The following is a 23,696-nucleotide window of genomic DNA, read 5'->3' as shown; positions in this document are numbered from 1 at the left end:
ATACCATCCGAAGATCTAGATTCAAACTTGTCAAGATTACCTTGCTTAAGAATGAAGCACCTGCAACCGAAGACTCGAAAATGACTCACCTTGGGTGGACGCCCAAACCGCAACTCGTAGGCTGTCTTCTTTAAGAAAGCACGAAGAAAAATGCGGTTTGAAACATGGCAGGCAGTGTTGATGGCTTCGGCCCAGTAACGCCTAGGATTCCTATGCTCATCGAGCATCGTCCTGGCCATTTCAACCAAAGTCCGATTTTTGCGCTCAACAACACCATTCTGCTGAGGGATATAGGGCAAAGAAAACTGATGTTCAAGACCCAAGGAAGCACAAAAGGTGTCAAACTGAGAGTTTTTGAACTCAGTGCCATTGTCACTGCGGATAGCTCATATGGCATTCTTTGGTAACTCAGTTTGCAACCTCAAGATCAAGTCACGAGCATGAGAAAATGCTTTGTCCTTGCCCTCCATGAAAAACACCCAAGAATAACAAGAAAAATCATCCACGATCACAAGAACGTACCACTTTCCTCCCTCTGACCGAACCCGAGCCGGACCAACAGTGTCCATATGGAGTAGCTCACCGGGTCTCATGGTCATGACCTGAGTCACTGGAGGATGGGAAGCAGCCACCATCTTTCCATGGCGATAGGGATGGCATACCAGATCCTTCTCAAACTTAAGTTTGGGCAATCCTCGGATCATGTTAAGAGAACTCAACCTCACTAGGAGATCGAAGCTCAAGTGACCAAGTCTCCTATGCCACTTCCACAAATCAGAAGAAGATCCGGCAACCAAACAGCGAGAAGAACCGAAAGACTGAGAGAAATCAGCTCTAAAAACTCGGCCAAAAGGAACGATCTGACAAACTAGATGTCCCTGAGAATCAAGCACACGAGAAAGTCCAGTCTTAAAGCGCACCTCAAACCCATCTTGAAGGAGTTGCGAAAGAGAGAGCAAATTGAAATGCAGGCTTGAAACCAAAGCAACGTCCTTCAAGATAAAAGACTCATTGACCCGAATAGTCCCACGAGACAGCACCTTACCTTTGCTATTGTCCCCAAATGTGATGTACTCCTTGTATTGCATGGGGTCGAGGCTGGAGAACCATTTGGAACTTCCGATCATGTGGCGCGAACAGCCGGAATCAACAAGCCACGTGTTCTCCAGGCCTCCGCTCTGCATCAATAGAAAGACAGGGGGTGAGCAAATAGCACAACACTGGGGTTAGTGAAATGAGGAGAATACCAGTGTTGAGTCATTTGCCCTGGAAAAGTGTTAGGAAAAACACCATACATGCCATGTCCCATTGGAGAGAAGCGATCACCATGTGGGGGAAAACGTGGTCCGCTAGGAGTGTGGGACTGAAAGCCACCATTGCGAGGTCCAGAGTCATATAGATCATGACTTGGGCCACGTCGGGCACGACCACCATGTGGTCTCACCACCTGAGGCCTAGCACCTTGAGGCATTGCACCTCTAGGCCTAACACTATGCCTCTGAACAGGCGGTACATGTATGCCATGGGGAGGATGGTACATGTTCTGGTTGTTCAACTCATACTCGTGCCGCTCATCTCTCTTCCTCCTAAAGCAAAACTCAGCCAAATGACCATCTCTATGGCAATAGTCACAGTGGTACCTCACCTCTCTCTTGGATGGTGGTTGACTCACTCTCTTGTGGATGTGGTTCACTCTCTGAGGCTTTTTGGCTTTAGGAAGGGGTACACTAGAGATGTTGGGTAGAGTATCGAGTGAGTTCCGAAAGTGGTTCGGTTTGGGAACCCAAACTTGCTTGGATGGTGGAGCTTTTGGTGGTTCTTCAAACACACCATCTTTGATCATAGGCTTGGTAGACTCTGGTGGAGGGATCTTGATCAATTTGGGAGTGTTGGTGGGTTTCTCACTTGGGTTCAAACCACTATGTTCACCAACCTTGCCATAGACATGCTCACCCTTCCTACCTATAGCAAAGCCTACTCCCGATGAGTCAGTTCCCCACCTGAACTGGCTCACCATCATGCCCAACTGAGGCTCACTGCACAACACCCAGCTCAAGATGGACCGAAGTTGTGTGTTTTCTTCCTCGGTTCCCATCTTGTCGTGCCTGCAGGACTCAAGCTCCAACACCAAAGCTTCACATCGAACACATGTAGTGGTGGTGCTATCTGAGTTGGCCTTCTCAAACTCAGCAAGTTTGGCAACCTTCTCTGCCAACTCAGATTGCAAACCTGAGCAAGACCTGCATGCATCGAGCAACCCAGAACGAGACTTCAGCTCATCACATTCATCAAGCAAAACAGCATACTTGGATTGCAAGTCAGAGAGGTTAGACATGTGTATAGTGCACTCATCGCACTCCTCCTCCTCTGACACCACTACACCACTCTTGGCAAGCTCCAACTCCTTCAAAGCAACCTCTAGCTAGTCCTTAAACTCTTTTCTCTCGCCTGCAGCACGCTTAAGCAACTTATCTTGACTCATCAATGTATCATTCATAGTATCAAGCTCAAGCATAAGTGAGTCAAGTGTGGGCGGTACCTCATTTTCGTCGTCGTCGACGTCGACGTCCTTTTTGAGCTTTGCTCCACCGTCAACCGCCATAGTGCAAAACCCACCACAGTTTGCACCGGCAACAAAGCAGAGACCGTTGAGCTTGTCCTCGCGCTTCTTCTCGGACTCATCGTCGGTCGAGGGAGAAGAAGAGTGATCATCGTCGGAGTCGTCGTCGAGGTTGCTGAGGGAGGCGAGGAAGGCGTGTTCTTGAGCTTTGGCCTTCCTACGGTACGCCTTCTTGATCGCCTCCTTGTCGAAGCCGCCCTTGGCCTTGTGCTTGCCGGAGGTGTAGTCGCGCTTATCCTTGTGCTTGCCGGAGTCATACTTGTTGGTGAAGGGCTTCTTCTTAGGGCAGTGCGTGACAAAGTGGTCTGGATCTCCACATCCATAGCATCCCTCCTTTGGGCCACCACTACGTCGGCGGTTCAAACGATTGTTGTGAAATCGAGAGAACCGACTGATGACGAGTGCCAACTCATCATCCCCAAGAGACTCCAGCTGCTCCTCTGTGACTGACATCAAGCACGACAAAGAGAAAGAAGCTTGTGAAGGGTTAGTCAATGAACTTGAACCACTACCTGAGACCAAAGCCATGGTTGGTGCAGAAGGATTCTTGAGCTTGGCTTGGGTTTGGTAGTCGATCTCTGTGGACTTGAGCTTGCTGAAAAGCTCGTCGACGGTGAGGGTGTCGTAGTTGGCCGACTCGATGATCGCCGACACCTTCACATCCCATACCTTTCGATCAAGAGCATAGAGAAGCTTGAGCGCCCTCTCATGATCACTATAAGGTAGGTTGGCCTTGTTCGCTTTCATTTTGTTGACAATAGTCTGAAAGCGGGAAAACATGGCATCGATGGACTCGCCATCAAACTGAAAGAAGTTCTCGTACTCACGCTTGTACGTCTCGTAGAGTCTGGTCTTGACCTGTGCGGTCCCCTCGTGATAGCTCTGAAGCCTCACCCAGATCTCTCGAGCTGTAGTACAATCGGAGACACGCTCGAACTCAGAAAGCGAAAGACTCGAGAAAAGCACACTGCGAGCTTTGCTATTTGCGTTGTGCCGATCCTTGTGATCCTGGGTGGTACGGGCCGCAACAGGGAGCACAACGTACGTAGCATCCTCGCAAATTTCCTAGACGAGCCAATCAATCCCCTGGAGATGCGCAAACATACGGATCTTCCAATAAGGATAGTTGGACCCATCAAAGTGCGGTGGTTTGCCGAAACCACGCTCCATGTCGCCTTCGTGGATCACGGACCGATTAAGGTGGAATGATCCTTAACCGGCTCTGATACCAATTGAAAGACCGGAAACGACGACCAGAGGGGGGGGGGGTGAATGGGAGCCTCAAATTTCTTTCGAAATCTTCGACCACTGTCCCAACATCAATCCCCAAAAAGCATACACGAAAGACTTGATGACCACGACCCTAGAGAAGAGTGGATGCTCCCTCAGAACACAGCGGGTCACCACAGAGCAAACGGAACACAGATCGAAGCCCAAACGAGCAAACTCCCAAAAGAAAACAGCACTGCTCCTGCAAATATCGGACACATCCGGTATTATATCGGACACGTCCGGTATTTTCGGACACGTCCGGTATGATCTCGGACACGTCCGGTATTTTCAGCAGCAAGCTGACCAAAAGAGAAAAATCCAAAACCCCGTCAAATGGTGTCCAAAAATCATGAAATTTTAACCATAGCTCTTTAGACACCAAGGGAAGGTCTCCACCAAATTTCAGCTCAAAACTCCAAAGTGAGAAATATTGGATACGTCCTAGATCATATCGGACAGGTCCGGTATGAACGAGCAGTTTCTCGGGAAAAATCAAATCAAGCCATAACTTGATCAAATCAACTCCAAATGATTTGAAACTTTGCACAAGGGTTCACAAGCGAGTAGAAAGGCAACCTCTAAAGGATCATGGCCCGAAACAAACTCTAACTCCGTGAATCGAAGGAATTGAAGAATCCCCCAAAAAATAGGTCAAGAACTTAAATTGCTCGGATCTGCGATCTCGTGAGGAATTAGTGGATTTTCTTCGGTGGAAAGCTTCTACTCATGTCATTGATCGATCCAAGGCAACAAGAACGAACCAAAATCATCCCAAAACGAAGAAACGAGAGGGGAAACAAGAGGGGACAAAAGGAGCTCGTGAAGAACACCAAAATCACATCAAGAACACAACTAAATCATGAATCCCGGAGGGCATACGATGGTTACGGCCACCGATTCCTTCAAAACCAAGTCACAATTTGAGTTGTGGACCTCTCTCATACATGAAAGCAAACTAGAGGAAGAAACCCTAAAGGAGAAAATGAAAACTGGAGGAGGTGAGGGAGATGGAGGCTCCCTTATCCTATTTAACAGGGCTATTACACATTCCCAGTTTTGCCCCTGGATACAAATGAGTTGAACCGCTAAGCCCAAGGGCGTTGTTGTCCAACCCGGTGTAATCTTGATCCGACGGCCACCGCGCCTTCTCATCGGTAGCTTCGCTTCGACGCGAACTCCCCGATGCCGCCACGTGCCATCCGTCCCTCCTCGGAACCTCCGTCCGGGTTTTGAGGCCCAAACCCGTGAACCGTCCATCCGATAGTTTTGAGGTCCAAACCATCAAACCGTCCGCGAGTAGCGTACTCCATACGCGTCCCCCGCCATCTGACGCGTGTCACCGCCGTCCTCGACCGGCCGGCCCGCCAAGTCCTCCTGAGCCTCGCTCGACTCACGCGTCCGCCGTCTTGACCCGGTCAACACCGTCACTCCATGTCTTCTTGCACTTGTCGATGTCCCAAGTGTCAGCCACCGCGGCTAGTCACCCGGCCTCTGGGTCCCTCGGTCCAAGCCTCACGTCCGTCCTTCACCGCTCCCGGTCTGTCGGCACGGCACGTCCTCCTTGACCTTCACCTCGCCGTCGACCAACGCATCCGAGCTCCACACCTGCACAAGACAAGCCAAAAGACATGTCGCACACATAGCTTTCGCCATGGTAGGGTTAGTCACCACTCAACCTACTTCGTGGATCACATTGACAATCACTCATCACAAAATGAACACACAAGGGTACTTGTCAACCTTGTGTTCGCAATAACCTGTTTTATGTTTGCAAACAAAAATTTAGTCATCTAGGACTAGGAGTAGACCCCAGACCCCAGTTAGTGTAGTTTCAGTCCTTCACATTATGAGGTCAGATGGAAATTAACCGCTGCAATGTTTTAGCACACTGGTTTCAGCTTCCAGTTAAGACCACAGCATAGTATTTCTACTCAAAGAGCCATCTTGGGAAGCAGGACATTGTAAATTATCCTCTTTTTCACCTGAAATAAACACCCAGGCAAGAAATCCACAATGTTGTCTACTCAAAGAACTATCTTACAGAGACTCTACCACTGACAAAGCTACAATGACAGAACAAAGATACAGCCACAATGACTGAACAAAGATACACCCACAATGACTGAACAAAGATGCAATCTGACAACAAGAAGTTGAACAATCAGACCAGCAACATAAGGACAACTCAACAATGCAGCACCGAGCCACTCAAGAATGTGGCAAGACACCAAGCAAACATCCAAGCATAGAGAGGATGTGGAAGTCAGCTCCATGAAACTATCACACCTGAGCGGCCTTCAACTCAGCACTCGTGACTTTCCTATCATCTGACTGCTTCAGCGCCACCATTCTCTGGGCGCTGCATGCCTTCTGCTTTGCCTTGATCGACTCTGTCATGCTCATGTAGTTGGGTCTCGTCCTGACATTGTCCTCGGTCTTCTCCGAAGTCACAAATGTGGAGAATGATATAGGGGTCGATGCGAAACAAGACGATGACGACCCGGAGCTCTCATCGTTGTGCAGTTCAGTGCTCAGAGACGAGATCGACTGGGCTTTGAGGCGCTGATGATGTCCGTGGGCGTGCGTTGGCCCAGGTGGTTTTGCGCAGACCCGTTTGCTGACATTATTCTTGCGCACCTTCACTGAATTCGGTTCAGAGAAGTCGCCTAGCACACCAAAAGAGTCCTCACAGTTCTTGGAGGACCGAAAGTCGGGGGAGCTGGAGTTGGTCTGGTTGTGCTCCTCCATCAACCTATTCTCCCATGGGCGTGCTGCCATCCACCTCTCTAGCCAGCTCCAGTTGCCATTGCTCTTGTCGAAATTCTGGTGCTTGAGCAGCATGCTGGAGTGGTTCACCCGGCCATTGGAAGTAAGCTTTGGTGGCTGCAGAACAGACAGAACGAAGGTCAGATCAATATACACAGATACCTGTACAGAATCACAATCAAAGTGTCGATGATCCCTACATTGCATTTGGCAGCACCATCGGCCTGCTGTGAATATGCGTAGGCGATAGCTCGCTCCCGCTTGATTGCGCCCTCCTGCCGCTTCTGCAGCTTGACCCTCACTTGTTCAAGTGTTCCCTGACTGTCACACCATCCTTCCTGAAAAAAAAAAAAAAGATTACAGAGCAATGAGAGTTTGTTCATCTAGGCTTTTCTGCTCAATGCGTTTCAGGGCCCGAATCATCTTAGTAAGGAGAAGGCAATTCACGTGAATGCGTGTTCCCCAAAAAAAAGAGTTCAGAGACCTCGGCTTCCCTGAGGATATCCATCTGAGTGCGGCGCGCCTCGAGCAGCTTCTGCACAGCCTGGCCCTCGGTGGACATGCGCACGCGGCGCGCCCGGATGCGCGCCTGCACCCGCACCAGCGCCTGCATGCAGCGCAGCGTCACCGCCGCCTGCTTGCGCACCTGCCGCCCGCGCACGATCGCCTGCAGCCGCACCAGCCCCTTGAGCGCCCGCAGCGCCCGCCGAGCCTTTACCAACGACGAACACACGCGCAAACCGATCACGAATTTCGCAACCACAATCCAGTACGAATCCAAACAAGAAACAGGTGTCGCGGAGAAATGCCGGTACCAAGAAGCCGCGGAACGCGGTCTGGATGCGGATGGCGGCCCACTCCTGGCGGACGGCCATGAAGTCCCTGGCCGGGGCGCGGGTGACGGTGGCGACGGCGGCAGTGAACGGGTCGGCGGGGGCGGCCACCGAGGACGCGTCGTCCGAGGCCTCCGACGCCGCCGAGCGCTGGCTGCCGCCTCTGGAGCCGCGCCAGATGGAGCCCTGGTCGCCGGAGGAGGTCCGCCACAGCTTCCACTTGCGGCCCTTGCCTCGCAATCCTCCGTGGACTGACGGGAGTTGCAGCTTGTCCTGGACAGGAGCATGAAAAGTTGCGTATTTGATGAAAATACTTCAGAATAATTCAGAGTGAACTGTACAAGGGAGGAACTCAGATTTTGAGCTACGATTCCGCGGAATGACTTGAACATCCATACGAATGAACAAATACGGTACACAATGATTTTTGTCTGAAGCAAGAAAGCGAGTATTGACAGACAAGTAGTACGAAGGAATGAAAGGGGCACTTATGGTGGCCATTGACGGTATCATCAGATACAGGGGGTTGCCATTCTGGGAGTAAAAAAAAGTATCAAATCGTATGTTCTGTATCTAGTGTGGAAAGGGAAGTAGGGGCTGTACCACACGAACTAGGAACAAGACGGTAATCTAGCTAGGAATCATTGTTTTTCGCTTCAGAAGGGGAAAAAGGGTCGAGTCTGCGACAGCGAGAAAGCAGCATTCATGGAGACATCTATCTCCAACGAAATCTTCGCAAGGATGAATCACGATAGTCAGAGACGGACAGGAATCATCCGGATTAAAACAAAACAGAAATAAAAAGCGGGGAACTATTTATGGCAAAGAAACCAAGAACACCCATTTCCTTTGCCCCCTCACCTTGCAGTCTTCCTTGTCGGGCTTCTTGAGCCCTATGAGCGACTTGACCCACTTCCCGGACCCTCCCATCGTGCTCCGCTCCTCCTCTCGCCCAGAACGACTGCGGCGGCGGGGGAAAACGGGCTTGTCCCAAGAAGCGGTGGGCGGCAGACACAGGAGCAGGAAGAGGAGCGGACAGAAGACCAGCAAACAACCCACGCGGGAAGAGTGGAGAGCAGCGCGGGGCGGGCGAGACAAAGGGTCGCGTGCCGCGTGCGCGTGCGCCTGCTTTGGCTTTGCAGTGGGAGTGGGAGCGGCCGGCGGGTGGGCAGGAGGCGCTGGGGTTTTGAAATTCGAAATGGAGGGAGGCGGTCAAGCACGCAGAGACTGGAGGGGAGCGCTGCGTGCAAAATGCCAGTGCTGGAGCTGAGCTGAGCTGACAGAGACAGCTGCTGCCGCGTCCATTACTGCCATCGGTTATTACTCACTAATAATCAATCACTCGCTTTAATTAAGAAAATAAAACAAAGACTAGAACAGCTTAAATTTTGCGATTTCGAAAAGGAGGCAGCATCGATGGACGCGGATGGAACTCGGAAGCGCGACGCGAGAAGGAAGGATCCTACTATGTGAAAGAATCCGTTTCACATCGCATTGGATTCTCTCCTACTGTGGCCTTTTCACTTTACCCTGCCGTCGTGTCCGATGGACATGGACGGCCGGGCCGGGACAGACACACATTCATAGGAGGAGGAATTATTTTTTGACTGCCGGTCAAAAGAAAGGTCCATAAAAAACCTCCTCGCGTTCCGCCGCATCGAGAACCGGAACCACAGCAGCGGCCAGCGAGGAGAACAGGGAGGAGGGGAGTTGCACCCTTTGGTGCTCACGTCTCCCTCTTTTTCCTCGGGGTCCTGGGAAAGCCCTCTGCCCCTCTCGGCTCTGTGTGTTTGGGATTCATGGCGTTCCAGGTCCACATGGACGGTCAGATGGCTGTGCTCTCTGCTCTGTGGCGGTGAAACCGGGACCTTTTCCTGCTGTTGCGTTGCGTTGCGTTTCATTGCGCACAGTGGTTTTGTGCAGGACGGTCAGTCAGCAGAGCAGGCTGTGCTCGTGGATGAGAGAGACGGACCTCGGGAGGGTTATGAGCCTGTTCGTTTTGATGGTTTGTATCATTGCTGCTTCGCGTTTAGTTGTGTTTGGAGTTGATGCCGTCGGATTTTCAGCGACACTGTAGCGCACTGTAGTATTTCGTTTGTATTTGGTAATAATTGTCCAATCGTTGACTAATTAGGCTCAAAATGTTCGTCTCGCAAAGAACAACCAAACTATGCAATTAGTTTTTGATTTCGTCAACATTTAGTACTACATGCGTGTACCGCAAGTTTGATGTGACGGGGAATCTTCTTTTTTCATAGTGTCAAAGTTGGAAGTTGGGGTGAACTAAACATGGCCTATGTGAGAGAAAAGTATTACTGGCTGGTTCATGTGAATAGTATCCATATGAGGGGGCTGGCTGGCCAGCCAGCCCCAGCCGATCGGGCGGATGGTTTTTCTAAACGGTAAACGGTTTTTACACGGTCGCTCTTCGTTTAGCGGTTAGGCTGTTTACACGGTGTTCAAACGGTTAAACGGTCTAAACGCTTTGTACTTTTTAAAAAAAAAGAATACATATAATTATATATGTGCATGTAAAAAATCAAGTATTCTAGCATTTATACATATTTATCCGAGTAAAAAATAATTATTTTAATATGTATATATATTTATGCATGTGAAAAGAACCAAATATAGATATTTATGCATGTAGCATATCAAGTGTACATATTTATAAATATAATAAACTTAAGTATACAAATTTATCTATACAAAACTGAATTAGATTTACCTCGTGTTCGACTAAACAGTTGTTTAGCCCGTTTAATACAGTTTATCTCTGTTTCGTTTAGGCCGTTTTTTCTCGTTTTTTGACCATTTAAACGGTCAACTGTTTAATTTCTATTTACCCCCTAAACAAAATATTTTACCACCGTTTACAGTTTAGTGGCCGTTTAATCGGTCGTTTAGGCCGTTTAGGGGAACACTAGTAATTACACATAAGCTACTAAAAAGTTTGAACGCACCTAGGTGCTACTGCATGGAATTTTTTTTTTGTCATCCATGCCATTCCATCCGTTTATGCCTGGAACGGTGTCAAATTGTGACGAGAAAAGTCCAAAATGCCTACCGGTCTGAAAGACATGTAAGAGTTTCTTTCCTCCGGTGCCGCTAACCTCCAATACGGTGATCGCTTTTGGCATGACGTGCTCAGCTAGCATCCTCGGCATGTTCCAACAGCTCCAAGTGACACCATCCATATCAGTGATTGTGCGAGAACGGAGAAGCATAGCAGAAAGGGCATCAGGCAAGAAGGGGCTTTGGGATGTGAACACGAAGCACGGCCACCTAGGTGCAGGACTTGGGAGCTGGTAGCCAACGTACATGACTGTGGCGTTCTCGCACAGTCGCACTTGGGCGACGTGCCCTGGCACGGCACGCCACACCTAAGCATCACTGCCACCGACGTCGACGCGTCGTCGTCGTGCCCTTGATGTGGACGCCGTACATGGTGCCGGTGAAGGTGACCTCCCTTGCTGGCGCCCCGATCGGGGCTGTCGACGCTCATGTCGTGGCCGGGGCCTGGGTCTGCACTGCGTGCGGGCGACGTGCACGTCGTCGTTGCCCTGGCCGATGGAGACGCAGTCGTCACCTGTCTTTTAGGCTGACCTGTGCTCGTGGCCCAGCTGGTCCGCGCTGAGTACACCGGGACTCTGGGAGCGCCGCGGCCAGCATGTGGCTGGACACAAACGTCACCCACATGCAGGCGCAATAGGCGGTGGCGAGGCCTAAGGAGGTGCATCACGGTCGTAGCGGTTTTTCTGTAGGTGTTCCAATGGCCATGCCCAATCCACGAACGGGGAGCTGCTGCGCTCGCTGCACCGCCTCGCATGGGACATGTTCGCGGCTGCCAAGATGCCAGCCCCATTCCTGCGCGGCGCGCTCACGTCCATCACCAGGCGGTCCAAGCTCCTAGTCACCGCGTTCGACGACCTGATCCTGTTCGCCGCGGCCGGGGACATGCCGCAGTCGCGTCGCTGTGCCTGCGCAATACAGGAAATTGAGCGGGAGATCGTGCCGGAGTGGGAGAGGCTGCGGGAGATCCTGGAGGAGGTGGGCATCAATGACCCGGCGACCTGCAACGAAGAGACTGAGAGCCTCGGGCGTGAAATCGGCGACCGCACCTCGCAGAGGTGGACAGACGCCAGGACACCGACGGGGCGAGGGCCAGGAGGTGGTGCTCGACCTCCATCCAAGCGGCGTATGATTCATGACGTCACGGCGGCCCGTCCACCGCGGGTGCGCGCGGGCGAGCTCAACACGAGGAAGGGCGGCAGCGAGAGCGGCGATGCGGAGCCACGACGCAAGGACCACAACGAGCAGTAGAGGGATTGGGAGAGAGGGAGGGGGTTATTTTGAACATCTTGATTGGCTGGACCCACATGTTAGGGCTAGCAAATGGCAAAGATCTAACAAAAGATGGACGGAATGACGTGGACGACAAATAAGTTTAGATGAGTGATATGTATGACCGCTCAAACTTTTTAATGATATATAAATAATTATCAACTTTTATATTGACGCACACAGGTAAAAGCCTCCTTATTTTCGTCCTGTTCGCTCGTTGGTTTCAGCCAGCCCAAACCAACCAGTCAACAGTGTTTTTCTCTCATAATAAACCAGCACCAGCCAATCCAAAATAGCCCAGAAACCAATCAGCGAACAGACCATTTATTGGCTGGCTGGTTGAAGGGATGGTCAAATGTTTGCTTTGGCCTTTCCGGTTTGTTCCCACATGTCGTATGATGTGCTCTGTGCTCTGCGTGACTGTCCGTGCCCGTGCCTGTCGACTGCACTAGACCAGACTCCAGAGCCAGAGTGCATGGATGCGATTTTTAGGTATTGTTTAAATCAAGGACGAAAAGTGTTCCATGATATTAGGGTGGTTTAGATACTAATAAAAAAATAAATTATAGAATCTACATGTAATCCGCGAGACGAATTTATTAAACCAAATATGCTACTGTAGCACCACGTTGCCCCGTTCGCTTCGCTGAAAAACCAAGTCAAAATACTGTTCTGGTTGATGTGTTGCAAGAGAAAAACACTGTTCAGACTAAAAAAACAAGGTGAAAAGTACGAATTATAAGAGGTGCGAACAGGGTCATTGTCAAATCATAGACTAATTAGGCTTAAAAGATACAAATTAGTCGTAAACTATACAATTAATTATTTTTTTAATTTATATTTAATACTTCATATATATGTCGAACATTCGATGAGATAGAAAGTAAATTTTTGGGCATGAACTAAATAAGGCCTTAGAATGATTGATAGATTAAACAGAAAGAGTGCGCCTTAAGGACTAGCAGTACGGGGGTAATAATCTTTTGAAGTTTTTACTCTACTCTTGTAATCACTCGCTGCGTTTGCAGAAAAGGAGAATAATCAAAGTGAGGGCAGCGCAGCTTTGCAGGCCACAGTGGAATTCAAAATCGAACCCTGGTTGGTCTCCGCCCTGAAAAAAAAATGTGATTCTACTTCTATCTTTAGCTAAACTATCTCAAATTTAACTAAATTTATAGAGAGAAGTGCCAATATTTATGATGAATCTACATATTGTTTTAAATAAAATTCGTTATACTTAAGTGACTTGTTAGTATACTAGAGTTGTATCGTTTCAGGACAGGGTTGTACATGGCATTATTAAAGTTTAAAATAACTAGCTAACACAGAACCATAAAGGCCCGTTCGCTTTGCTGAAAAAATAAGCCGAAACACTGTTCCGACTAATTTATTGTGAGAGAAAAATATTGTTCCGGTTGAAAAAATAAGTTGAAAAGTACGAATTATAAGACAAACGAACAGGGCCAAAATCCTGCAGGACAAACAGTCCATTTGGTCATGCCAGTGCGCTTGGCATGGATTCTTAAACCTAGCCACGTTAATCTGCTTGGAGTGACTCATGAGTTAGGAGGCTAAGCACACAAACGTCATGTTCGTTTGGCTTATAAGCCGTACTTTTTCAGTTAATGAACAATATTTTTCTCTCATAATAAATCAGTCAACGGTACTTTCAGTCATGGCTTATCCTTATCCGCCAAACAAACAGGGCAAAAGAGGATACGAGTGACTCAAAATTACCACGCCAAATAGCAATAGCTTGGCGTGACTCGGGCGCCGTTTAGATGTGAAAATTTTTGACGTTTGGCTACTGTAGCACTTTCGTTTGTATTTGGCAAAAATTGTCCAATTATGGATTGTTTAGGCTTAAAAGATTCGTCTCGCCAATTACGGGCAAACTCTGCAATTAGTTATTCTTTTTACCTATATTTAATGCTCCATGCATGTGCCGCAAGATTTGATGTGACGGGGAATCTTGAAAATTTTTGGATTTTGGGTGGGATCTAAAGAGGGCCTCACTGGAAGAGGTAGCTTTTGAAATGTTAGTTTTAACTGTGTTGCTATAAAAAATGTCTAGATTAAGGAAAACTAAACAAAAAAATGTTATAGTTCTTCCGGTGGCTGTCCCTGCGAATTATACTACGGAGTACTAGTATACTATACACAAGTACAGATGCAGACCTGTAAACCATGATTTCCAGACCTAAAGTAACAATCATCAGCCTTATCTACCTTGGGTAAAAGTTTTTTTTGAGGAATCAAGAGGAGCAAGAAGCTCCTAAGAGCAAGTCTAACAATTTAGCCTGCTGCCGGCTGCAAGAGCATACCATGTCATATACAGTCAGTTATATAGCCAACTCATATTATGGTTTAGCTGTTTGACGGGCTGTAGCATTTAATGATCACAGTACAAGAGTACGTGAAATGGGAAAGAAACGCTAGCTTCTCGCTCGCAGCCGGCTAGAAAAAGACATTTTCTCCTCGTACGTTGCGCTGCAGTCGGCGAGGAGTTTACCGCCTGCTCCAAATTCTCTCTCTTTACGTGGCTGGTTTTTCGATGACGTGGATCCTCCTCGCCGGCTAAAAGGCGATTATTATACCTGCTGTAATGTAAACCTTGGGTAAAAGTACTTCTATCACCAATCTAGGTGAATATTCCCCCTATACTAGAATTTCCTCAGGAAAAAAAATGTCCCCCTACAACTATGCAGAGACACACAGAAAGGTCACGCTTTGCGGGCCTACTCGAACGAACTGTGCCTTGCTCACAAATTCCTGGCTAGTGCAGGGCCACATATGAAAGAAAATCATGGAACAAGCGGTTCGTTCGTTGGTTGGTTTCTGGGCTGGTTTGGACTGGCTGGTGCTGGTTTATTGTAAGAGAAAAATACTGTTGGCTGGCTGGTTTGGCCTGACTGAAACCAACAAGCAAACAGGCTGATGGTCAGGGATGCATGCACACTGCACACACGAGAGCCTTGTCTGATAGCCTGATCATCCACCATCTGCAGCACACTTTGTTGGCATCATTTTGGGGGATCATGGGCCCATCGTCACCGTGGCTGAAAGTACTATTGGCTGATTTGTACGACTTATAAACTAAATAAGTCCAAATGAACGTGACGCTTATCCATGACCCTTTATTTAACAATACAATACTGTACCCTAATGAATCTGTGAACAGGGCTAGAGATCAGCTGCCTGCCTGCCTATGTGTGGGGTGTGGCATGGCATGTCTGCTTCCTACTCGCAGTAGCAGCACATTGTTCGCATGTGCACATCAGGATCAGGCTTCAGGCCGTCAGTTCAGTTCAAACTCGTTTGAAAAGTGGCCGTGGTTTTTGAAAAGAAAAATAATTCCGCAGGCATGAGTTGACAAAGAGCTTGGTTATGGTTAGTGCTTTCAGAAAGAGTAAAAGTGAAAGGCAAGGCATCCGTTCAGAAGAGAAGGCGGGAAGCAAGAAAAAGGCTAAAAAGGACGGGAATATGAATACTCCTATGTTCTTACCATTTGCGTACTCTCTAGTAGTACTACATGTCTACATCACAGAGAAATCTCGATGGAGATTTGAATTTGGGATCAACTGTCACAGTGTCCTAAATGGCGCGACCTGTAGCCCAACAACACCGCAAATGAACAAGAGCAGGTAGGAACTTCAAAGCCGGCTAGCCGAGGAGTTGGAAATTCGAATTGTCACCTACTTCATTCACAAGCGATTTGTAGTGTTGTGCTGGTGTCAAAGGGCAAGATGCTGAATCTACGAAAGGGTTGTCGTCGATCCTGTTGTTTCTTATGGAAGGAAGGAATGGTCTCTGAATCCGTATGCTGGGCTGGGCTCCACAGTAAACTAGTTGGGCAGGACAGGCCTGGGCTCGCTACGAGGCCTGTTATACATGATGGGCCGGACCGTAGCTCATCCATCGTTTTTTGGGCCAGATTATGCTATCCAGGACTGATGGGGGCCTTAAGACCCATATCAGCTTTGTACCGGGCTTTTCTAAAACGTTTCGTTCATGGCTTCACAAACAGTGGGTGTTTTGAACTGGAATATCTGCAAAGATCCTGGAAATCAGTGAACACATTTACGCAGCAGTATATTCAAGGCGCTCCAATTGGCAAGAAAGGAGAATGTTACCACGCACATCTGCTGTTCTGAGTTGTGATGGGGGAAAAAACACCCACTCAGCTGCACAAAAAACGGCAGGGCAAAACTATTATGGACAACAAAGAACGCAGGGGAACAGGTGAAAATTGCTGCAGCAGTGTAGAAGCTGAAGCAGATGACTGGCCAATAAACAACATCGTCTCTTAAGTCTAAGCCAAATTAATATCACAACCATATCATGGATACAGTACGAGTAGTAGTATCTACACTGATGTAGCACAAGTCCAAGGCAGATGCAATTTCACATCCTCTCTATCAGTTGCCACGTCAAGGATCGGAGACGGCGCCGCCGCACTTGCACTTCCACCAGACGGGCTCGTAGTTGGCGCCGGCGCGCACCTGCACGGCCTTGCACGGCGCGCACGAGCCGCACCTGCGGTCGCAGCACGGCGGCCTCGAGCCCAGCCTGTTCAGCTGCTGCTCCTCCTCCTCCGCGTGCTCTCCGCCATCGACCTGATGGCGGATGAAATGAAATGAAATGAAAATATGAAACATACACGGTCGCCCGCGAGGAAGAGGGCGAGGGAGAATTGTTACCGGTGGTGACTGTGTGTGCGGGTCCTCTCCGACAAGCACCGGCTCCTGATGGCCGCCTGCATAGCCTAGGCATAGCAGGTTGTCGCTGCTTCAGATTCAGACTTCAGAGACACAAAGCGTCAGGGCAAAGCGGAGGACCTCGGCTCACCTTGGGTCATGGGGATGAGAAGAGGCAGGACGACGACGAAGAAGAAGAAGAGCAAGGAGCAGGCCCCTCTATGCTGCCACCGCAGACGGCGGGCTGCACCTGCACTCATCACGCAACGCCGCGTCGCCGGCAGCAAGCAAACGGCTTGGCCAGCGCCCATCAGAGGTCGCTCACAGTCACGGACGGGCTCTTCGTTCTCCGCTGCCGAGCGAGCAGAGAGACTCTTGGCTTCGATCTCCCCATCTTTGTACCTGGACAAGGTTCTCTTTCCTGTGGCGAAGGGGCCAAGCAGATGCGTGCCATGCTCGTCACTGCAAGGTCGTCAGGTTCAGGGCAGGAGTGGTCTCGCATCAACGGGCACGGGGCCACGGGCCAAGCTTCCGTCAGCTCAGCTGCAGCCGGCAATACTAGTACACATGTATTCTGTACTGTATATAAACAATATGGTTCGAATGGAAGATTCGGTTTGAGAGGAGAATTTAATTGCCAGACTAATTAACCGTCCAAACATCCCCTCTAATCAAAATTTAGTCATGTATTCCCATATTCCCATATAATCAGAATGTGCCACGTGTCATGCATATATGAATATATGATCGATTGGTTTCTTCCTCTCACTTTTATTATTATTATCATCCTATACTAGGTGTCCATCGGCTATATGTCACTGTCACCACTAACCAGGCAGGAAATATATATGCAAAATTTGCTCAGGGACACCCCCACCAACTTCCTGAACACCGCCACATTCAAAATATGTGAATGAAATCGGTTTTGACCCCGGCACTGTAGCATTGGATTCTCTCCTGTGGCCTTTTTCTAAACCTTTTGTTTTTGCTGCCGTCGTGTCCAATGGACATGGACGGCTAAGGATGACAGCGGATCGGGTAAGATGCGGTAGAGCATTTATCTGCCCGTGGTCATACCCACGACCCTAACTTTTACCCACTTGTGAGCATACCCGCGCCCTCGCCCGGTGGGTATCGGGTACCCTTTAGGTATATTCAAGAGAGATCAAATAATAAAATTACAGTGACATAAAATAATAAATTTATAGATAAATGACATGCAAATATGTCAATCTCACTTGCATATAGTTTATTAGGACATTATACGGTACCTCACAAAAGACAGTACATCATAGATTCGTAATTCGATCATTCATGCTCATATGCGAATAACACAAAACAACTTACACAAGAACTAAAGTAACAAGTTAATAGCTTACACAATCATTTCATTTAGCCATTCATTAAAAAAATATCATCTTTATACTTCAACATGTTATTCATATGTTACAAATTACATGTTAAATGAGTTAGTTCACATGATATAGATGACATATATTTATATAAATTCTCAATTTGTGGGTACCCGTCGGGTAGCCGCGGATAAAATTTGTTACCCGCACCCTACCGCATCTTTGCGGGTACCCGACCCTCATGTACCCACAGGTAAGTTTTTATGTCCATGCCCACAGGTATCCACACCCGCGAGTAAGATTGCCATCCCTGGGGCGTCCCCAACGGGACTGAAATAGCTAGTCTAGATGAAGTGCTATTGGTCACAACAAGGATGGAGCAGGGTGCTAGCGACTGAGTCATAGCTAGTCTCACACGTTTCTCCACGAAATCTCTCTCACAGCATTCACGGCTATGCACTGTGGCAGAACCGCTCGAAATAGCACGCTTCCGGAGGCGCTCACCTTCCACCAGACACTAAGCACCCTGAAAGTAAGCTACATCGGACGGTTCCGTCGAGCACACCTTAAGGGAGAACTCGAACTATCCACGTTTATCCTCTAGGATCCAATAATGAGAACGAGTTTACATCACTTAGTCCATTTTTCATACAACAAGAGTTCCCAGAAATACATTATTACAATACCAAGTTCAGAGTGTAGAATTTAAACAGTGGAATTAACATCTAGCGGTAAGATACAAGGATTCATCTATGCCCACCAGAAGAATCCTCCACACAATAGCCTCTCCTCAAGTTGTACCTGTAACAGGGGTAAATAAACCCTGGGTACACAATGTACTCGCAAGACTTACCCGATTAGTGGGAATAGTTTTCCGACTCCAAAAGATATGATAGGCTTTATGGTTTGTTGGGTTTCCTTTTACAAAAAGCATTACTAGTAGTAAATCCTTATGTATGTATTTTATTAGCAGTCATGATTAGTTTGTTAGCTAACCATTCTATGTAAGCACCTGTTCTACTTTCAAGCAAGAGTTAAGCAATCAGATCCATTCATTCTCTTTTATCTTTCAATTCTTACTATGGTGCTAGATCATAGATAAATCGTACCGTATTACACGGCGATTCGTGAACCAATGTATCATAGCTGGGAACTCCAAAACACACTCCTCGCTTGTACCCTAGTGAAAGGTCCTAATGGCTAGAGAGGGGTGAATAGCCTATTAAAAATTTCTACAACAACATTTAATAAACCGGTTAGACAAATATGAGGTGAAGCGTGTGTTGCGCTAGCCTACTAAAAATACAAGCCACCTACCACAAGTCTAGTTTCTATAGTCTCTATCCACACAATGGTTATATCACTACACTAAGTTAGTGGGCTCTCAAATGCTAACTAAAGAGCCACACTAACCAACCTAACAAGCTCTCACGACTAGCTACAATAAAGAGTTTGACAACTAGTTTGTGGTAATATAAAGAGAGTGAGCAAGATGGTTATACTGACAAGTCGAGAAATGAACCAATGAATCACAAGAATGAATACCAATGAAGACCAATCACCTCAGAATCAAATAATGACACAATGATTTTTCACCGAGGTTCACTTGTTTGCCGGCAAGCTAGTCCTTGTTGTGGCGATACACTCACTTAGAGGTTTACGCACTAATTGGCATCACACGCCAAACCCTCAATAGGGTGCCGCACAACCAACACAAGATGAGGATCACACAAGCCACAAACAATTTACTAGAGTACCTTTTGACTCTTCGCCGGGAAAAGGTCAAAAACCCCTCATAATCACCACGATCGGAGCCAAAGACAATCACCAACCTCCGCTCGATGATCCTCGCTGCTCCAAGCCATCTAGGTGGCGGCAACCACCAAGAGTAACAAGCGAATCCCATAGTGAAACACGAACACCTAGTGCCTCTAGATGCAAACACTCAAGCAATGCACTTGGATTCTCTCCCAATCTCATAAAGATAATGAATCAATAATGGAGATGTGTGGGAGGGCTTTGGCTAAGTTCACAAGGTTGCTATGTCAATGCAAATGACCAAGAGAGTGAGCTTGAGCCAACCATGGGGCTTAAATAGAACCCCCACGAAATAGAGCCATTGGCTCTCTATTCATTGAAAAATCAAGGCGACCGAACGCATAGGTCAGATCGATCGAACGCATGACCCCAGCATCCGGTCGCACGATGCACGCCACGTGGGCCTTGATTCAAATGCTGATCACCCGGTCTCAATGGTCATTAGTGCACTTAAGTTGTGATCGGATGCTCTACAGTGTAGGACCGGACACAGGCCCCTAGTGTTCGGTCACTTTCAGTAAGGTTCCAGTTGCAACCAGACGCGTCAGTTCGATCACTACTGGACATAGGAGGGGCAGCGTCTGGTCAAGTTTAGAGAGCTCCTAGAGCTGCTCAACTACAACCGGACGCGTCTGGTCGATCACGATCAGACGCAGCAACAACGTCTGGTCCTTCTCCTCTTCTTTGCGCCGCCACATCAACAGGACCGGACGCACCCACTCCGCGTTCCGTCACAAAGTGACCCAGCGTCTGGTCAAAGACCGACGCTAGCGTCTGGTCAAAGACCGACGCTAGCGTCTGGTCAAAGACTGACGCTAGCGTCTTCACTGCTTCCACTAACCAGACGCGTCGGTCCAGTTGAGGCCAACGCTTGGTCCACTCTATGAAACCCTATCTTTTCTGTACACTCCGTCGGTGAAGTTTTGAACCATAGCTCCCAAGTGCTAAACACAATGTGTATCACCTTTGTGCATGTGTGTTAGCCTATTTTCAAAAACATTTTCAAGGGTGTTAGCACTCTACTAGATCCTAAATGCATATGCAATGAGTTAGAGAATCTAGTGGCACTTTGATAACCGTATTTCGATACGAGTTTCATCCCTCTTAATGGTATGATTATCAAACCTAAATGTGATCACACTCGCTAAATGTCTTGATCACTAAAACAAAATGGCTCCTACCACTTATACCTTTGCCTTGAGCCTTTTGTTTTTCTCTTTCTTCTTTTCAAGTCCAAGCACTTGATCATCACCATGGCATCACCATCATCATGTCATGATCTTCATTTGCTCCACCACTTGGAATGTGCCACCTATCTCATAACCACTTTGATAAACTAGGTTAGCACTTAGGGTTTCATCAATTCACCAAAACCAAACTAGAGCTTTCACCTACTTGTGTGCTCAAAATTTTAATTGATTCCTTACTTTGTTATATCTCTCCCCCTATGTCAATTTCTCCCCCTTTATTATCTTTTCACTATCTTTGTATACTATTTTCCCCTTTGTCATCAATGACCACAAAGGTTTAATTTTAAATAGGGTGAGATTATCAATGTCAATCAATAGGGTGAGGATCATTTTCCCAAATTTGGTCCAATCTAGATCATTTGTCAAAGATATTTAACTCAATTTGATCCAAGGACAAGCTTCTTCACACCTCCAAATAAATGTTATCTTGTACCATATTGAGTTAAACACTTAGAGCTTATTTTCTAGATCAAACACTAGGTTTACAAGCCCACAAACGTGTCATATGCTACCACTAGATCAAGTCAAGCATAGAATCAATAGTGGTATCATACAATCATAAAATTTATTTGATTTTCATGAATGAGCCTATTAAATGTGAAAGATGACTAGATGCACTAATCATGTACTTAGTAAGGATGTATGTCATGCCAATCAACTTTTACCTTAGATTGCTTGAAGGAGAGGCATGTCATATAAGTGGGGGGTGTATCAACACATATTTGAGAAATCCAATATGTTCAACTTATTCCTTATCTTGCAAAACATTTTCTCATCTAATGACTTGGTGAATATATCGGCAAGTTGATCTTCGGTGCCCACACTCTCAATGCAAATGTCCTATTTTTGTTGGTGATCTCTTATGAAATGGTGGCGGACATCAATGTGCTTTGTTCTTGTATATTGAATCGGATTGTTGGTTAATTTGATTGCACTCTCATTGTTATATAGCAATGACACTTTCTTGAACTTGATTCTATAGTCACTCAAGGTGGCCTTCATCTAAAGTATTTGTGCACAACAACTACCGACGGATATGTATTCAGCTTCGGCGATTGATAATGCAACACTATTTTGCTTCTTTGATGACCATAAAACAAGTGATCTTCCCAACAATTGACATGTGCCCAAGGTTCTTTTCCTTTCAACCTTGCATCCCATATAATCTAAGTTAGAGTAACCAACTAGTTCAAACTTTATTCCTTTGGGATACCACAAACTAATATTTTGTGTATGCCTCAAGTACCTCAATATTCTCTTTGTAGCCTTCAAATGACTTTCTCTTGGTGAGGCTTAAAATCTTGCACACATGCATACACTAAACATGACATCTGGCCTTAATGCAGTCATATAGAGTAGGCTTCCAATCATAGACCGATACAATCTTTGATCTACTATATTGTCACTTGTATCACTATCCAAGTTGTCATTTGTCTCTATTGGTGTGCTAATGGCTTTGCTATCACTCATGTCAAACTTCTTGAGCATGTCTTTGATGTACTTGCCTTGACTCATAAATGTACTATTCTTCAATTGCTTGATTTGAAGACCAAGGAAGTAACTTAACTCTCCAATCATGGACATTTCAAACTCAGTAGCCATCATCTTTCCAAACTCTTCACAAAAGTCTTGATCGGTTGATCTAAACATGATATCATCAATATAGATTTACAACACAAATAAATCTTTGTCAATCTTTTTGGTGAAAAGAGTGGTGTCAACCTTACCCATCATGAACCCTTTAGAGAGTAGGAAGTCTCTCAATCTCTCATACCATGCTCTAGGTGCTTGCTTCAAGCCATACAATGTCTTCTTCAACTTATACACATGGTTGCTCAACATATACTTCTTCATTGATGTAACCATTGAGAAATGCACTCTTGACATCCATTTGATAGAGTTTGATGTTGTAGACACAAACATAGGCTAGCAACTTATGTATAGCCTTATACTACCAATCTTACTTTGTTTCTTAGTACTATCTCATCTTGATCTTGCTTATTTCTAAAGACCCATTTTGTTCTAATCATATTGTGTCCCTTTGGTCTCTCTACCAATTCCCATACTTGATTTCTTGTGAAGTTATTCAATTCTTCATACATAGCATTCACCCAATCAACATCCTTCAATACTTCATCTATCTTCTTTGGTTCATTGGATGACACAAATAAGAAATGCTCACAAAATGAAGCTAATCTTGATCTAGTTTGCACACCTCTTGAAATATCACAAATGATAGTGTCCAATGGATGATCCCTTGCAATATTGGTTGGTTGAAGTATTGAAATTTGATCGCTTGCACTTGCTTGATCATTGGGTTGAGATGATGTACTAGCCACTTGATTTTGTTCATTGTCATGAGAGCCATTTGTACTAGCTTGATTTGTATCATCTTGCATATTTGTGTTAGAGAGCACTTGTGCTTGTTCATCTTCATTATCATTTACTTGCCTAGGCCTTAATTCATCAGCATCCATGTTCTTCATGGCATTTAAAAGTTGAATGTATCTAACATCTTTCAAGTTCTCATTCTCATTTTGGGAACCCTTGGTTTTATCAAATTAAACATCATGAACTTGCTCAAGAGTACCACCATTTAAATTCCAAACTCTATATGCTTTGCTAGTAGTTGAGTATCCAAGTAGGAATCCTTCATCACATTTCTTGCCAAATTTGCCCAATCTAGTGCCTTTCTTCAAGATATAATATTTACAACCAAAGACCCAAAAATATGCAATATTGGG

General features: G+C 46.7%; 2 protein-coding genes and 1 pseudogene across 2 annotated transcripts; all 3 read right to left on the bottom strand.

The window, feature by feature from the left end:
* Nucleotides 1-1,349: 1,349 nt before the first annotated feature.
* LOC136530707 (uncharacterized) lies at nucleotides 1,350-3,790 on the bottom strand (annotated as a pseudogene).
* A 2,096-nt stretch (nucleotides 3,791-5,886) lies between these two features.
* Nucleotides 5,887-8,620, bottom strand: LOC136530709 (protein IQ-DOMAIN 6-like). Its single transcript, XM_066523427.1, has 5 exons — nucleotides 8,353-8,620; nucleotides 7,474-7,764; nucleotides 7,143-7,370; nucleotides 6,859-6,996; nucleotides 5,887-6,775 (listed from the first exon to the last, which is right to left on the bottom strand). The coding sequence occupies exons 1-5, from the start codon at nucleotides 8,419-8,421 to the stop codon at nucleotides 6,173-6,175; spliced, it is 1,329 nt and encodes a 442-aa protein (XP_066379524.1). The 5' UTR covers nucleotides 8,422-8,620; the 3' UTR covers nucleotides 5,887-6,172.
* Nucleotides 8,621-16,265: 7,645 nt separating this feature from the next.
* On the bottom strand, nucleotides 16,266-16,693 carry LOC136530703 (EPIDERMAL PATTERNING FACTOR-like protein 3). Its single transcript, XM_066523424.1, has 3 exons — nucleotides 16,684-16,693; nucleotides 16,536-16,600; nucleotides 16,266-16,451 (listed from the first exon to the last, which is right to left on the bottom strand). Exons 1-3 carry the CDS (start codon nucleotides 16,691-16,693, stop codon nucleotides 16,266-16,268), a joined length of 261 nt encoding a protein of 86 aa, XP_066379521.1.
* Nucleotides 16,694-23,696: the final 7,003 nt, after the last annotated feature.

Source organism: Miscanthus floridulus, unplaced genomic scaffold (assembly GCF_019320115.1).
Source record: "Miscanthus floridulus cultivar M001 unplaced genomic scaffold, ASM1932011v1 fs_181_1_2, whole genome shotgun sequence".
Classification (NCBI taxonomy): domain Eukaryota; kingdom Viridiplantae; phylum Streptophyta; class Magnoliopsida; order Poales; family Poaceae; genus Miscanthus; species Miscanthus floridulus.
The sequence above is the reverse complement of the archived record's forward strand: the minus strand, read 5'-3'. Positions and strand labels throughout refer to the sequence as shown.

Bases quoted from the DNA above. Each gene is read 5' to 3' on its own strand.
- LOC136530709 (XM_066523427.1), bottom strand. From the start codon at position 8,421: ATGGGAGGGTCCGGGAAGTGGGTCAAGTCGCTCATAGGGCTCAAGAAG. The intron at 6,997-7,142 runs GTCTCTGAACTC...TTTTTTTTTCAG, and splicing joins ATATCCTCAGGGAAGCCGAG to GAAGGATGGTGTGACAGTCA. The intron at 6,776-6,858 runs GTAGGGATCATC...TCTGTTCTGCAG, and splicing joins ATGGTGCTGCCAAATGCAAT to CCACCAAAGCTTACTTCCAA.
- LOC136530703 (XM_066523424.1), bottom strand. The intron at 16,452-16,535 runs GTAACAATTCTC...ATCCGCCATCAG, and splicing joins CGCACACACAGTCACCACCG to GTCGATGGCGGAGAGCACGC.